The sequence below is a fragment of the Dermacentor silvarum genome, chromosome 9, assembly GCF_013339745.2.
Source record: "Dermacentor silvarum isolate Dsil-2018 chromosome 9, BIME_Dsil_1.4, whole genome shotgun sequence".
Classification (NCBI taxonomy): Eukaryota; Metazoa; Arthropoda; class Arachnida; order Ixodida; family Ixodidae; genus Dermacentor; species Dermacentor silvarum.
Window position 1 is genome coordinate 135,268,317 of NC_051162.1, and position 17,133 is coordinate 135,285,449.

General features: G+C 46.8%; 2 protein-coding genes and 1 long non-coding RNA gene across 3 annotated transcripts in view; 2 read left to right on the forward strand and 1 right to left on the reverse strand.

The window, feature by feature from the left end:
- Nucleotides 1-6,419, forward strand: part of LOC119464414 (p53 and DNA damage-regulated protein 1) — a 44,713-nt gene extending 38,294 nt beyond the window's left edge. The window contains exon 5 of the mRNA XM_049656449.1: nucleotides 6,274-6,419. Within this exon, the coding sequence (XP_049512406.1) occupies nucleotides 6,274-6,275 (2 nt within the window). The 3' untranslated portion in view covers nucleotides 6,276-6,419. The remainder of the gene's footprint in view (nucleotides 1-6,273) is intronic.
- A 123-nt stretch (nucleotides 6,420-6,542) lies between these two features.
- LOC119463922 (uncharacterized) overlaps nucleotides 6,543-17,133 on the reverse strand; it is a 38,812-nt gene continuing 28,221 nt past the window's right edge. Inside the window, exon 10 of the mRNA XM_049656450.1 lies at nucleotides 6,543-7,118. Coding sequence (XP_049512407.1) covers nucleotides 6,991-7,118 — 128 coding nt within the window. The 3' untranslated portion in view covers nucleotides 6,543-6,990. The remainder of the gene's footprint in view (nucleotides 7,119-17,133) is intronic.
- On the forward strand, nucleotides 11,809-15,547 carry LOC125940364 (uncharacterized). The gene is made up of 2 exons (XR_007463590.1): nucleotides 11,809-15,075; nucleotides 15,203-15,547. It is a non-coding gene; the product is annotated as an uncharacterized LOC125940364 (long non-coding RNA).

A 17,133-nucleotide genomic window follows, 5' to 3' on the forward strand; every position in this document is an offset into this window, starting at 1 on the left:
TCCAAAGTCGCACCCTCGCCCCCGCATTCTTAAATCTGCTGGCCATCTGGGAAACCTAGCTCGATGCGGTTCCCACAGTGTTCGTCGACTTTGGCCCCTTTCATCAATTAGTAGGCTCTGCTTGATGGTCCGCTTGTCAGGATCAGAATTAAATAGAGTGATCTTCACGGTAATTACCGTATCCACGGATGGCGGCGGTTGTTGTTGCCTCGATGCGAGCTCCTTTTTTAACGCGTCACAGTCTATGACACGTTTGATCACTGTTGGTGCATCCGCTGATGAATGGACTGACTTGTGCCAAACATCCAAGGAATGCGCTTTTCCATGTTTAGACGTAACAGTGACAACAAGATCAAGGTTTGAGCTGCTCCTGACATAATTCACTAGGTCAGAGTTGTCGTTCCTTTACGTACTTGAAAATGAGTCATTAAGTGCATTGCGATGGCTTGGCCTTCCTCAATGATAATGTTGTACTCAATCATGCTAATTGACTTGACACTTTTTTATATATGTGGTACCAGAACTTTAGAGGGGGTACATAATCAATTGCTGTGTAAGAAGTGTTATGGAAGCGATGCTAGGCGAGTGTGAGTTGTGCTCAGGTTTGAGCCAGAAGTGTGATAGACTTCACTTAGCTTGCGAGGCATGCGAAATTGGTTTTATAAATGTGGAGGCCAATACGGAAAGAAACCCAATGCGAGGAAAAGCATATGCAGCAGCAGTGGGATGCTCCCAAACAGCTTGTGCTGTCTTGCGCCAATGGCAGGAGAAACTGCACTACAAGCGCACATACCGCCTTCGCGATAATCAAATGAACAGAGTAGCTGGCACAATACCAGTAAACTCGATATTTTAAAGCGGTGACTTGCATGGTAACTGCATTTCTAGCATTCCAGCAACAGCTCTCTATTATTACTTTTTTTCATCAGCATTTTGTATGCAACTTGGCTCAAGGCAGATAATCTCTGGTTGACAGCGGCCCTGCCACCCATGCACTCACTGCTCAAGAGGATGTGGCACCTATAGCTTTATACAATAGTTACATTGACAAATGCAAACACAAGTGAAAAATAAAGTGCAATATTACATTGGGTACACTGGAACAATAATTTAATGCATGCTTTAAACTGGCCTAGTTCCCATTTATGTTGTGGGACAGGTAAGAATCTACGATTTCATTGCATTTTAAAAACTTGTAAATGATGTAAAACTTTGAATGTCGGCTGTATGTTGTGGCTACAGCTTGCTGCTTCCGGTCTGGAAGCAGCAAGCTGATCGACTGCCAGCATGCTGCATGGCAGATGACCAAACCATTAGGCTTGCTAGGGGAGTGCCAAAGGGGTTTACTTGTCATGGTGCTCCCACCCCTCCTCTTTATTTTCATTTCTTGAACATTTTTTGCTTCTCTCACCCTGCTCTATGCACCCTACTCTCACCCTTTCTTTGTGAACACACAACGGAGGTTTTCCATTTATTACAAATAAACTGGGCAAGATACCAGTTATTTTACTGAATGAATTGGACTAAAAAATGTGATGCTTTTGCGAAATTTTAGAAAAATGAGTGGTGTGACAGTTAGTCAAATTTGTTACCATAAAAATGCATCGTGCACATTTCTTTTGTTGCCTCTGGGTGTGGTAGTCCCAACTAAAAGAAGTAGTGTCTGAGTTATGAACTGGCCTTTCAACAATAGATCATAGTGTAGTAGTCACACCTCTGGGCACCACCAGTTTGTAAGACGTGTAGAAGGCAGCCCCCCGGCTAGGCGTTTGGCTTTCCAGGGGTGCGTTGCTTGGGAGAGGTTCGTACAGACCGTATGCATGCTGTGCAAGGACCAAGGCAAAACACCAAGCAATTTTGGGCCGGTCCCATGGCAGCCATTTCCCATGTGGCGTCCCAATGCACCTATGAAGTGGGGATGCCCTCGGTTTGGGTACAAACACCCCTTTCCAAGTGTTGAGATCCCATAATGGCCGAGCACCTGGCAGGGAGTGCATTTGTACCTAAAATATTTTACCTGTAGGTACCCGGCGGTAGCACTAGCCTGCCAAGGTGGATGTTCTGCCAGAATGGCTTTTGTGATTGGGTTGGATATGGACACTATGCTTAGTGATCTCTATAGGGCCCCCCTTTCGAGATGTGAACCCCTACAAGTAGCCGAGCACTAGGCCGGGGGATATCCATACCCATTAGAAAAGCCGGTGGGTTTCTGGTGGCACCAGGATTTGAACCCAGTACCTCCCGCAAACAAGGCAGATACCCTACCACTATGCCATTGCTGTAGTTACGCAACGCATGTGTTTGTTGCCTTCTTGTCTTGTCCTCGTCATTTCACACTGTTATTCGTTCAAAGATCATAGGCAGTAAAAAATACTGGAAGAAAAACTTCACGTGCTAATTTTATCATGGGCAAAGTGAGCTTGTCCGTGGCACATTTCACAACTTGCCATTTTTTCTGTGTGAAATGCAGCTGGCTGAAAAGAGCAGACACCTTGTGCTCTCTTCTGGGCATGGCCAGCACAGTAGTTCACACATTAGTATTTAAAATGGCTATGTTCTCATCGGATAGCTCTTGTAAGCCCTTGCACCTTGCCAAGTTATAATGTGGTAGGCTGCAGCTTTGCTGCTTATGGTTGCAGTGTTTTATTACACTGTGATTGACAGTGTAATAATCTAAGGAAGGTGTGCTTGAATGCTGTGATAGGGTAGCTTAATATAATCATTTGTACTTTGCCATTGCAGGCAAGAAAACATGCATCATTATAGGAAAAAGAAACACTTCAATAAATAAACCTATACAGTCAAACCCGTTTATAACAAGATTCAAGTGCCACAAAAATTTCGTTGTTATAACTGATAATTGTTATAGCCGGGTTGCATGAAAAAAATCAAAATAGGGGAATGGCAGCGCAGTTGAGAGAAGACTATAATGGCGGGGCGGACGGTGCCCCTCCCCACCATCTTCCTCCATCCAGCTGCTGATAGTGTTGACTCGTTTAACTGTATAAATTTGCTTGCTGCGTGCTTCGATCACCTGTAACAAGCTGCGGCTGTCGGCATTGAAGAATGGCACTGCTATAACAACTGCAAAGAGAGGGGTCACAGGCAGCAAGTGACATATGAACTCCACCGAGACATCGCTTTGGTGGCCGCAAAAGGGCGTGCCTGTTAAAAAATGCGAGAAGGTTGCCGTGGCAGCCTCTGAGCTTGAGAAATCCAAAAGAAACGCTGGGGCGAGATCGCCACAAGCGTCTCGCCACGTGCTTCTGACTGGCTTGCATGAGAGAACCTCGTGTCCGTCAGCCTTGCTTGCTTTTTTGCCCGCATCCTTCTCGAAGGCATCCAGGTGCTCCACTTAGTCCAGCGGAAGGTCCCTCGCATAAATGAAGTCCTGGAGGGACTGAATCATCTGCAGGGCCTCGTGCGAGGGCAACGTTGAGACAGCCTGCCCTACTGCATCATCGTTGCCGTCGTCGCAGTCACTGTCGTCGTCGCTATCCGATGCAAGCACGTTCGCAACGATCGCCTCATCGATTAGAAGCACTTTGTTTCCAGATCTATAGCAGTGCACTTCTTTTTCACTGGCAACGTCGTGCATTGCTGATGGTCAGCAGGTGGATCAGCCATCTTCCATTTCGGCGGTGAGTCAAATGAGGCTGGGTAACCACTTGGCGAGGAATGACTTCGACACAACCAGCAAAGACGAGTACGAGCGACTTGATCCACATGGCAGAACTGCGCAGAGTCAGGGGCTAGCGAGCAATCTGGGAGCAGCGCTGTCAGTGCGGTCCATTCGTGTTTCGGAGGGTGGCGTGGCATAGAGCTGTGGGGGCTATGAGTGCAGCCCATTCATGTTTGGAGGGGTGGAAGAATGATGGGAGAGAGGCGTGTGAGGCTGGTGATGAGAAGGCTGGAAAACAGGTTCTGTGGTATGAGTGCGCAGCAGCCGCTGGGGCGGCGGGTGATCGTGCAGCAGCTCAAATTTCTGTTTGTTTTTTTTTTCGCTTGAAGGATTTTGCAGTACATTACATTTCGGCACGGACACCCAGCAGCCAGACTTCATCATTGTAATGAGAATGCGGCATGGGGGCATTGTAGTAAGTGGGTTATTTCACTATACAAAAGTTGACAGTGCAGCAGCTTCTCATTGTTATAACTGATATATTGTTAAAACTGGTATCGGGTTTAAGTGGGTTCGACTGTATTGTAAACCTTCATTATAGGGAAATCACTATTTTTGAAGTTTTACGTGGTCCCTGGTTGCAGTGCATACATTGTACACTCGAATATTTTCTAGTGGAGTGGCGCCAAGCTCTGCTTAGTGTTGCGCCGGTTTGACCGGGACGTAGGGAGTAAACGCAGGCGACGCGCAGAAAACAACTTTATCACACTAGGACAAGGACGCAAACTGAGTCGTACAATGATAACATGGGCACAGACATGAAACACGAAACGATTACAATAAAACTAAACAGTACATGCATAGTGCACTATATAAGGTTGTCTATATCTTGCTAGTGCATTTGTCCGACGTGCTTGGTGCGTGTAGCGCACGCCTGTCCTTGAGGTCCTCCTGCTCAAGGACTTTGTGCTGGTCGTGGAGTGGCAGAGGCAAAGCATCGACATTGCCCCTGGCGAGACCTTGCGGTTTTATGTCAACAATAAAGTTCAGCTATCAGTCCAGCACCTTCATGTGTAGTCCTTGTTTAGTATTCTGTATGCATGATTTTGTTAAAACAAAGGTTTGCTGTATCTACCCATTTCATTGCAACCTCATCAAATGTGGTGCAGTGATTGCCGAGAACAATTACTTCTCCGTTGCCGTGTGTTTATGTAGGTGCCCCCGAGTTAAACTTCCTCTTGAGTGCCCTCTCTCTCCCCTCTATCCACCAAGCTTTCACTTAGAAGCGCATAAAACTGCTCATCTTTGGGTGCCTTTGTTCTTGCATTTTGTGTGGGCATATGTTGTGACTGCAGCCAGGTTTGTACAAAACAAAATTCTGATTTGGGTTCTCGACAGTTTCTGCAATGGTGCTTCGTTTAGCCCACCACATATGACTGCAGAGTGAAGTGGCTGGGTTATGGATTCTAGCAAAATGATGTGAACAAGACATTGTGCATAGGTGCCCTGTGTTTTAGGAAGTGAGTTTTAGTCAGTTTCCATGAATATTTTTATTAAAAAAAGGAAAATTCATTTTTGTATTAATGTAGGCATAAGTCTCGTAGAGTTGGCGTAAAAGCTGCATACAGTCGCATTGTACATTAAGCTCAGTTGCTAGTGTCTCAAGACTTGCACTTTGAGAACAAATTGAGGCTTTATCTTTTGATAACCTAAGTGTGGTAGTTCTGTTTTAGACCATATGCGAGACATTTTGCAGGAACATAAAGAGAATTAGTTATGATGTGGGCACCTCTTGTCCTTGCAGTCTTTGTGGACCTGCAGCATCAAAACCAAAAATCTTGTCCTCGAGTTCTTCTCTCTGGAATGGAGGAAAAACAATGTTCTCGTGGCTTTTATTGTTCGTTGTGACACTGAGAAGTGGTCTCTGTAGGCATACAACTTTCACTTGGGCATATTCTTACATAACGAGGGATTTTGCATTTTTGTAGGTTTTTTTAAGCTTACATTATATTAATTTAATACAGGTGAAAATTTTGCAAAATGCTTCAGCAGTCACGTGTTCTTGGATCTTTTACTAACATTCCTTGTGATTGCTTACACATGTGTGGTAAAAATGTCTCAATGATGTGGTTTCTCTGTTGCCTATGGAATGTGATTGTAGAACCAAATACTGTAATTGTAACAATGTTGATTACATTGAGCAGCATGTGTTGAAGATTAAAACTTTATTGCCCAAGTTTGGAAGGTGTGAGACTGGGCTAGTTGGTATTCCATATTGATATGACCACTGCAAGAACGGACATGGAACACAAAAAGAAGTGATAGGACAAGCGCTATGCGAGGATTGACGGATTGACAGCGCTTGTCCTCGTTGCTTCTTATTGTGTTCCGTGTTTGTTTTTGTGCTGGTCATATCACTGAGTTTGCAGGCTAAATGGAAGGTTTTTGTGTAGCAGCTCATGCGCAAAACAACATGACTACACATTGTCAGGCATAGCCTCTCAGCTGACTGTGTTACTTTAGAAACAGCTTGCCAGTTTCAAAGTAAGTTTAATCGTGGAGAATGGCGTTTGAACAATATTATTTGTTTAGAGGCTGGTTACTTTTCTCACTCACTCACCTTTGTCTGATAAATTTTTTTTCTTCCACAGAAAATGAAGGGCAGCATACAGAAGCAGAATGTATTCATGCAGAAGACCGTCCCCGCACTGACTCTTCTCTTTTCATGTCTGGAATATTTGCGACATGGCTTGTTCATGACATCAACATAAAGGCACATCGATATTGCACTGTTTCACTGTCACATGCACATGCATGTAAAATTACTGTAAACTTTCACTTGAGCTTTCATTAGGCACCTTGTTTAGTGCATCAGCATTCAAAATATGGCAGTTGCTTATGCAGATGCCTCTAAACCTATAGTGTGTGCTATATGTACAGGATTGTAGTATGAGCAAAGTTCAAAACAGTGCTATGATAGCAATGCTAAGCCTGAATGTTGCGCTGAGATGGTATGACTTGGCAGTTTATATGGCTGCCGCAAGCACAAATGCATGACTAACATGGTAAAACTTGGTGCAATAGAAAATCATTGATTTGCTTTATAAGTAACCACTCGTATAATTGAACAGGTGTTATTGTCACCCATCTGAATTGCTCTCGCATTCTGCTGCTGAGTCCAATTAAGGTCATGGTTGGCCTCATTCTGTTGGGAATAGAATGCAAGAATGTAAGAATACTCGTGTACCAAGCTTGGATGCATGCTAAAGAAGCCTAGGTGGTCAGAATCAGTTCGGTGCTATCTACTACTGCATGTCTCATGGCTCCTTTGCTGTTTCAGTTGCTAAGCGCTATCAATCATTTATCACTTACTCATCGTAGGTTGATGAACCATTTGAATCAGTGTCACGAGAGTGCTCGAGTTGTGCAATATAATTTTGAAGGCCCCATCTTGCTACAGGTGGGCTTGCAAGACCAACTATTGCTTTGAACAAGCCTGCACACAAACACAAAAGAAGGTTCTGCTTGTAGAGATTGGGTTTGCTAATATGTATTCAACAATCAGTGGTGGAACAGCTGCACCAATCGATCCAAGGGCAGTCGTCTGTGCCACCAAGCTCCAAAATAGCATTTTAGTGGCAAATTGCGCTGAGGCTGCACCAAAGAAAACATAAGAACAAAGACCTCGTAATGTTGATGTTGCCTCACTGGTAAAACTGAAACCAAAACCTAAAGCACACTATCATTATGATCATCCTGGAAGTCAATGGAGCTGCCATAGCCAACGGATATAGCCGATGTCGTTCCTCCATTCGCTGTTCTCGCCAGTTCTCGCTCTTTTGTTGCATTTCGCTTCAGCAGTGGTTGCAATGTACTGCTGCTGTGCGATTGTTATTTGGGCCGTTTGTGCTGCAGTTGGGTGCTCTTCATACTAGTGTGGCACGGAGCTTGCTGAAGGAGGCTGCCAGATAAAAAAGAAGCCTCGCATAATATCCAATTGCACATTGTTTAGCATAGCTGACGCGGTGCCACTTTATACGTACCTCATAATACACGTACTCAACCGCTGACACATACCGGGTGCACGAGGTATTTGAGAACACAATGTTGGCTTCAGGCAGAGAAGAATATCTCCAGCAAAAATAGACATACAGTATAGACCACTTATAACGTAACCGCTTATAGTGCAGGACTGGATATAATACGGTCTTTTCAGATTCCCATTAATTTTCCCCTAGCATTCTATGTATACGTGCATCGCTTATAGTGCAGTTGTGGGACACGAAATACCGGTTACAGTGTGGCTGCCTGGAAGTTTAGCAGTCAACCTAGACAGCAAACGCTCCCCTCAAGCCACAATTACGGTATTTACTCGAATCTAACGCGCACATTTTTTCCCGATAAAACAGGTCCAAAAATTGCGTGCATGTTAGAATTGAGTACAACCCGAAATCTGCGTTACCCTACACCCGTCAGCATTTCAAGATGGCCGCCTCGCACGCGTGTCGAGCCTAGGTACTCTCTAGCCAAGCTACCGTAGCATGCCGTAGCTTCCTTCGTGTACTGCAGTGCACGTGCTTAGGCAATAGTCTACCGTCTGTCTTCACCTTCGCTGCGTCTGCTCTATCAGCATGAAGTACCGAGTTCATCATGATGCCGCATTTGAAGGGAAAGTGATCACGTGTGCGGAGACGGACGGAAATCGGGCTGCATCACGGGCGTTCGGAGAATCCGAAACTTGCGTTCGGGACTCGTGCAAACAGAAGGAGAGGATTTTCGCCAGCAAAGCAATGCGGAACGGTTTCAGTGGACCGAAGCAGGACGCAATCTGCGACGATCCACTTCGGCGATAAGATCGCCTTCGCCCTATCTTGAAAGCAATCTGCTATGGGGAAAGTCCACCGCGCGCCGTGTTTTCACCGCTTATAGGTCGCGTTGAAGCGAGAGGCATGATAGCACGAAGGTTGAATTCGCTTGCCGCGCTTTGTCACTCGAGCGTTTTGGCAGTTCATTTCCGCGGTCAACGAGCGAGATGTGTTCATGTTTGCTTGTGCGCGCGTGACACCGTGCTTGTTAATTTATTTAGTAAGCGAATACGGAATCTAGAGCACGGTGATAGCGACGGCAGAAATGCACCTGGAGTGTCCATTATCACAATAAAATAGTTGTTTTGGTTATAGTGCGGTACCGCTTATAGTGCAGATATTCGCGACTCCGGCGACTTACGTTATAAGCGGTCTACACTGTATTTTCGCCATACTTTGGGAAATACTTCTCTTACGGTTTATTTCCACAATTACTCAATGAATCCGTCATCCGCAGCAATAACCGATTCAATTCGGCTTCAGAAACAGCTGCATGTACGGATCAGGTGGTCCTTAGAGATGTTGGCCATTGAGTCAGCAATGGCGGCCTTCAGCGAGTCTTTTGTATTATGTGGCTGTTTGTTGGCCTATCTCTCAACGACGCCCCAGACATAGTAGTCTAGCGGATTTAAATTTGGAGAACTAGGCCACAAGTTGGGAGTGACGTGGTCGTAGAAGTTGTCAGCCAGCCACTCCTGGGTGACACAGGCGGTGTGGGCGGGAGCTGAATCTTGCTGAAAGACATAAGGTTTTCCTTTCGAAACAGTCTCTATCCAGGGCTTTACAACGGTGGCAAGCACTTCCATGTACGCAGCAGCATCAACGCGGAGTCCTGCGAAAAAAGTGTGGCGGCATGACGTCACCCTCGTTGCTGACGACGGCTAACACCATCACAGACGGAAATTTTGTGTGCATTAATGTAGGCACCTCATCAGTGCTTGCGCAAAGCCACTTGTTATGGCAGTTAACTTTTTGGTCTTGGTCAAAGTTCTTTTCATCTGAAAAAAAAAAAAAACAGCATTGCAGGTCCCTCAGGTCTCTTCAGTTTGCTTAGCAAGCGCTTGGACCAGAGCAGGCAATTTTCCAGAGTTTTATCGGACATGAATTGCCCCCTCCTCATGACATAGGAATGGTACCTCAAGTCATCATGCACAGTAAGCCTGACAGTCGATTCTGGGACTTGAAGCTCCTTTGCAATGGCCCGCATTGACTTCCCTGGGTTGTCACTCACGATGACTTGCAGCTGCCAGAGAAAATCAGGGGTTCTGACATCTGACTGCTGCCTGTGCTTTTTCCTTTTCACCACAGATGCCACGTCACTGCCAGAACACATCAGTTCTGTCCGCACCTTGTAAATGAAAGGCTTCGCTACGTTCAGAAAGGTGGAAATTTCCAAGTCGCTGTGGTGTGCTGCCAGGGCAATGAGGACTGCATGGCGTTTAATTTCCAGCGTCAACCTGTACGCTTCCATCTTTGAACAAACAGCTCAGTATGAATGATAAGGGGTCAACCAACAAGAAGCCGCGCGCCTAGATAGATGTAATGAGCCTGCTGGTGTCTATGGTGATAAAGAATAATGTTATCAAATACCTCACTCACCCAGTAATTTGCATATTAAGGAGACTTTTCTTACAACCCTCCACAATCGGAAAATTCCATAGTTGTAATTTAGACAGCTTTCAGGCGATCCAAGGCACATTTATGCACCGGGAGAGATTTTGCATGTTAGCTGTAAAGAAAACTGTCTTTGCTGTAGCTTGAGAGATTTTGCATGTTAGCTGTAAAACTGTCCTAACTGTAACTTCAATTAAGTAGCATCGTCTTCCTTACATGATGGTAAGTGGTGCAGCGTGAAGCAAGATAGAGGGATGCAGAACCAACTAGCCCAAACCCCTACCCTTCCTAGCATACCTTTATTCCAGTCTTGAATAGTTTTTTTTCTTCTTGCTTGCTTGCAGCACCGCAAACACAAATGCCTGTTGCAAGTTAAGCTGGTAGAAGCAGTTTTACACCGAGATATGAGCTCAAGTAACTCAATTATGTGTTATAGAAACTAGTGCAGTAATATTTATTTCAAATGCAGCATTGATGAGCATGAAGCTGGCTCCGTTATATTTATTGACTATTAAAGCGAAGGCTTGTATTGCCTCACTCGTGTCGGCGTTGAGAGAGGTAATAAAATTTGTGCAAAAGAGCACACGAGTGTAGGTTGCCGTTGATGCTGGCGTACGAAAAAGTCTGGCAGATCCCACGCCCTGTGAGAATCGATGTTATGCGAAGCAGTAAGTGGGGAGCCTACCAAGTTTACGAAACGACCATGAGACCACCAAGACGCAGGTGGCTCTTTCATGACCTACATGACATGCATGTCATGACTCCTCCGGAGTCCCTTTAGCTACACCTAAGAGACCTGAAGGAAAAAAAAAAGCATTAGACTTCGACCATCAACCTTTAGCCTTTTTCTTCACTTAGTACCACATCCGAACCCATTACATTGGTTTTTGAGTGTTAATCTTTTTCGCTGGGTCATGGTCATGACCTCCATGACACGCATGTCATATCATTTATGTTTCTCATACACTCTTGTCACAGTATGCCAATTTTGGTACATACTAAAGCCCCTCCATCCATGTGCCACCGCTGCATTTGCTAAGTTGCGCCAACCTTTGATGTGTGCCGCTGTTCCCTGATTCGTCGCTCAAACCAGTTCCGCTTCCGCAATTTCCGTTTCAGGGGTTTCCGGTTCCGGTAACCACAGAAACGGTGGCTAGATAGATACTGTCAAAGTAGCAAATGTTCGCCAAGAAATGCTTCGCATTTAAAACCTAAGCCGCGCGAAAATAAATATTGCTCGTCGGGCTGCGGAGTCTAACCACCGATCTCCCGGTTGCGAGACCACCACGCTAACCGATTCAGCCACTGTCGGTTCAGCATACGCGTCCTTTAAAGTGGGGTTTTATACTGCATGAAGAATTAGACTCTGCGGCCGCAGCTGGCGCACGCGGTCACGCCATACCCCTAGCCAATTAAAGGCGGCCCCTCCCTCCGGAGGAGGGAAGCGTGTGATCGCGTGTTCGCTCGTTTGCATGTGCCGATCTCAGAGATAGTGCAGTCTAGAATTATGCGCCACTGCGACCACTGGGTATGTGCACTGGGACTAGGCGCCGCTGTGATGTTTTGGAGAGTTATAACGGGCACCAGGGATACGTCGGTGATAGTGGAGGACTTTAACGCACCCCATACTATGATGGGGTGCGTTAAATCTAGTCAATGCTCAATCTAGTCAATGCCTCCTAGGAGGCATTGACTAGATTGGGGGAGTGGGTCCAACGGAGGCTCCCCGCTGAGGCTTTTTTTTTATTGAAAAGTTGGTGGCGCCACCGTCTCTTACTCCCGATTGAGCGGCCCCGCGCGCCGGCCGGATGCTTGTCGCATCGGAGACCCTACCGCAGCTGCATGGAGCTTTGACAGGCGGATACTCGGTGGCGGTAACACTGATATTATTCCCAACCGATCTATTGTAAATAAAATGGAAAAAGAGCGGCGGAAAGAAAGCAAACGACGCAACAACGACGGTGCGTCGAGCAGACGACAGCTACTTAGCCCGTGAGCTCGCCTCAGCCAATGAGCGCTGCTGTAACAGCCGAAGCAAACAGTTTATTGGCCGGAGATTCAGAATAAGGCGATGGCAGCGCTGCCACGATTTCAATGTTTTTTTGCTTCACCCTCGGCGCTTGCCAAGGCGTCCGCTGAACCACTCTAGCGTCCGTAAACATTAGGAACGTTAACTCGCCAAATAACGTACTATCGACCAAAAATCTTTACGACCAAAGGATCTGACAAAAAAGTTACAGGCCTGCGCGGCACACGCAGCACAGTCACAGTGTAAGCTGGTGGAGCAGCTCAAGAGTAGCTCCAATTTCGGCACCACGCACACCAGGGTCTTCGCTACAAAGTCTCTTCGCCTCGTTTTGACGAGAACGATCTGAACTGTCCGCCTGGTGTCAACGGCGAGCTGCGGCTTGTAATGCTCTCTGCACAGCAGTCTGCTGAGCCTGATGATGCCTGGTTGTAGCCGCGTACGTAGCTCTACGATTCGCTTCTTCAGCAGCGGTTCGTACCTTGCGAGGAGACGCCATAACGTGTACCGAAGAGGTACCGATAATACGTGGCGCACTTCTCACATCAGAATCGCGTTGATTGCGCACCTCGTCTGAATCGCATCTCGTCGTCTGCGCCAGCGCACGCTGCGTTTGCAGGCACCTTAATTAGATGGCGCCACCGTACTGGTGGAGGCTCGGGTCGTCTGCGCCGGCGCGCCTGCCTAGGGAGCGTTTATAGGACATTTTCCCGCTGCCCGATAGCAAGCGCTTGCGTGGCTCAGTGGTAGAGTATCTGGCTCCCACGCAGCGAGCGCGGGTCCGACATCGGCGGGAACCTGGTACATTTTTCGCATTTCCAGCGATAGCGGTTACGGTCCCCAACGGTGGAGGCGGACACCATCGCGAACCGAAACGGCTATTGGAATGAGCCCGTAACAGCTTACGCTGTAAAAGCTAAATATCTCCGCTGCCTCAAAACGCAGCCTGTTATTCCCATTTCCAGCCTCTACTGGTATATGCGAACAACACTGTGATGTACGGTTTTACTGGCTACTTTAAAGGCTGCTGGGATATTTATCGTTTTCTCAGATCCCATGGTCCGTAAACGTTTTTGGTCGATGATACGTTATCATAGCGCACGTAAATGACAGAAATCCAATAACGTTCAGAGCATGTGCTTTACGCATGTAATGCGTTTACGTTTGCTTGCAAACGCTAAAGCCATCTATTAAAGCCGATGCTTGACGATCTAAATGACGCTTGGCATGCACTGAACTTGCCCGAGACACTCTGTTTCCTTTGGCTCGTTCACGACAGGCGTCATATAACTCAAGTCAAGCATGGGCTTCAAGTTAAAATGTATTTCTGAATGCAGGGGTAAGCGCTGAGGTTGTCTATGAACGCAGCTGCTTGAGACAACGTAAAGATGAATATTTCTGACCAGGCTGGCTGGCTCCGAGAAGTCAAAAAGCTTATCTCCATGTGAGCGGCATGCATTTGAAAGCTTGCTCATACAAGGGCTTGATGTTGCCCTCCGTAGGCGTAGCACACAAAAGAGAGGTCTTGCGGGCTTGTTTTTGTTCACAAGCGTGACGTTCGCGATTACGATACCACGCGGCCTCTCGATCAAAACACACAAGGTGCGTCATGATGAAGCCGCAGTGACAATACTCTGGCACTCACGTGTTTTCAGGCGTGACATTCGGAGATCTCGCACGGCCGCTCGATGATAACGTGATAAAGCGGCCGTGACGATAGCTTACAAACAGAAGCGGTGACGCTCATGCGCTTGCTTATACAGATCAGCAGTAAGTCACGTAGTACTTCTAAACAGCACGTTTAATATAGCAGTGTCGACAAGGACTCCGGAATCGGAAAAGGGGTGGGGGTTTCGAGCCCCCCCCCCCCCTTTGGCGTTCTCCTTTACGGGGCTCAGCCCCTCACTCCCTCTATCTTTCATCCCCGCTCCCCCTTGCCTGTCATGGCCCCGTCTACTGCTTGTTGCCGGCATGTCGAATAAACAAAAGGTTGGTCATCAATTCATTCCTCCCCGTCTGCCTCGTGTTATCTGCCCCTTCTGTCTGATGATGCCGGCGGGTCAAATGGACAAAAAGCAGTGTTTGATCTACCCTTAGACGCGTTGGTATCAAAATTTGGCAAGGACTCCACATGTGGAGCTGCCCAACATGAAGCCCAAGTTTTCAGTGAGCAGCACCCTGTCGGTTCCTTAAACTTTTCTTCAAACAACTTCCAAACCTGGTAGCGAAGCTTTCATAGAAGCCCATACATTCAAAGCATGGCGGTTCATCGGTGGTTCATATAGGGTGCCTCGACGCCAGCGCCGCTTTCCAAAAGCAGCTCTGGGCATCGAGGCATCCTACGCATCCGTGGCGCCGGCCGTGCGGGTGAAAGATAAAATAACCAGAAAGCTTGCCTTACGCGCAGCAAGCGTTTCCCGGTAAAGGGTATACGGTTGCATAAGCTGCAGTTGCCGGGAAGCGGCAACTGTGTGGCCGGTCTATATATAGCACCGCACGTCGTGGCGCTGCCGATCAGTGCGGTGATTTCGGCGAGTTCTGTCGCACGCTCCTCCAATGGACGAACCTTCGACTTCTCAGTCAGCTGCTGCTCCTTTGGGCGTCCACGCATGTACGCGAATGAGGCCGAGGCGTCATAGGAGAGACGTCGCAATGTTTTCGCATTCATCCACGTAGGGATACCTAAATGCCCTTGAATTGTTTCTTTTTATTGTTTTATTTGCTTCCTCATTTTGCGTTGTTAACGTGTCCTGAGTCTCCGTCCAAGTAATGCAGCCATATTACGCACGGTAAGGCTTGTTGAATAGAACTACGTTTTAAATAGCGACAAATGGGAGCAACTTAAATCTCGTGACTTTCGCAGGAGCCCTGTCCGAACTTGCGACCGCCATTCATATCGCGGACTGACAACGACTACAACCTGATTGAGCCATCGTCCACATACGCAGGTGTTGAGGCTGTAATGCGTGCCCAACAACTTTAAAGGGTAGACTGTCAGTATGCGCATAGAGCTATTACAGATCTGCCGAGATGACCATACAGGCCAAAGTAAAAAGCATTTTATTTTCTTTGTAGAAACGCCTGCGACGTTGGGGACAGTTGACCTAAACCGAACGAAGAGTGGACATGAGCAAGGCAGGCTGCATGCACTTGCTTGGTGGCGGAGCAAACCGAGCGAGGTTGAGTCAGTTCCATCCGGCCTTCATTCGCTTCCTTCCTAAAGCTACACATTTCCAAGAAACACGAGAAACAGGTCATGCCAGCAGGATTGGTTTGAAAAATTCGCGTGGCTATCCTACGACAGCAAAAGCGATGTAGTGCTTTGTCACGAGTGCGTTTTATTTTCAAGACAAATGATTGCAGGCCTGGAGCAGCATAACCAGCTTTTGTGCAGGCATGGTTTTAATAACCGGAAAGAAAGCTATATAGGGGTTCCCACGGCATGCAAAAAAAGCCAGTTACACTGAGATTCTTTGAACCACAATACGTCGAGGTGGGAGGGAATCCGTGTAACACAGCTTCTAGCACAGCAGTGTAGCAAGCATCAGGAGGAAGCCAGGATGGCACTGTCATTGTGAGCTCCGTCCGCGACCTGTGTCGCACGGGCCAAGCTCCGGATGGGTGCCCTAAATACGATGGAAATCTGCTAGATTTGCTTGATGAGAGGTCAGGGGATGTTCCAGCATTAAGGAAATGGATGGCAAAAGGGGGCAAATACATAAGCAGTGACGCGCAGAACGAATAATTGAGATCATGGCCCACACGATACAGCGAGAAATTGTTAGAGACGTGGTGTGCAGCCCGTTGTACGGCATAATATCTGACGGAACAACTTATGTGACAGGTGAAGAGCAGTTTGCCATCTGCGTGTGCTGGGCTGACAGGGCACTCAACGTCCACGAAAACTATATTGGCCTGTACAATGCGCCAGATAGCAGGGCTGACAGGCTGTACATGGCCATAAAAGATATGATATTGCGCCTTGGCCTTGATTTCCACAACAATTTGTACGGCTCTGAACTAAATTACTGCGACAGCAGCATTCTTCCACAGTGAAGACCAGCATCTTGCTTGTTTTGTTTGAATGCGTCCTCAAATAATTGCGTTCACCCACTATGTGAAGCTGGACAAGAACACAATGCGAGAAACAACGTCCCGATCTTTATTTTTAAATGGATCTATCTATCTATCTAGCTAGCTAGCCCCCTACGACTTAGTGCTCTCATGGTCGTTTTGTTAACTTGATATGTACCAAAATTGGCATACTATGACAAGAGTATATGACGAACATAAATGGTATGTCATGTAGGTCATGAAACAGCCGCCTACGTCTTGGTGCTCTCATGGACGTTTCGTTAACTTGGTAGGTACCAAAATTGGTATAGTATGACAGGAGTGTATGACGAACATAAGTGATAGGTCATGGCTTGCGTGTCATGTAGGTCATGAAAATGACACAGCGAAAAAGATTACCACTCAAAAACCACTGAAATAGGTTCGGACGTGGGTACTAAGTGAAGGAAACACTACGTACAGGATGCTGGTAGAAGTCATAATCATGAGCATGACTAAGCAAAAATGACAATGAGCCAGCGAAAAAAGTATAGTGCTCAAAAACCACTGAAATGGGTTCCGATGTGGGTACTAAGTAAAGGAAACACTAAAGGATGATGGTAGAATTCATAGTCATGAGCATGACTCAGCAAAAAAATATGAACACTGAAAAACCACTGGAATGGGTTCGGATGGGGTACTAGGTGAAGGAAAAGGCTAAGGTTGTTGGTTGAAGTCATAGTCATGAGTGTGACTGAGCAAAAATGACAATGACTCGGCGGAAAAAACAACACTCAAAAACAGTCAAATGGGTTCGGACGTGGGTACTAAGTGAAGGAAACACTGAAGGATGGTGGTAGTAGTCGTAGTCACGAGTATGACTAAGGCTTTCGCCCTAAGGTCTCTTAGGTGTAGCTAAAGGGACTCCTCAGGACTCATGACCCATGCTTGTC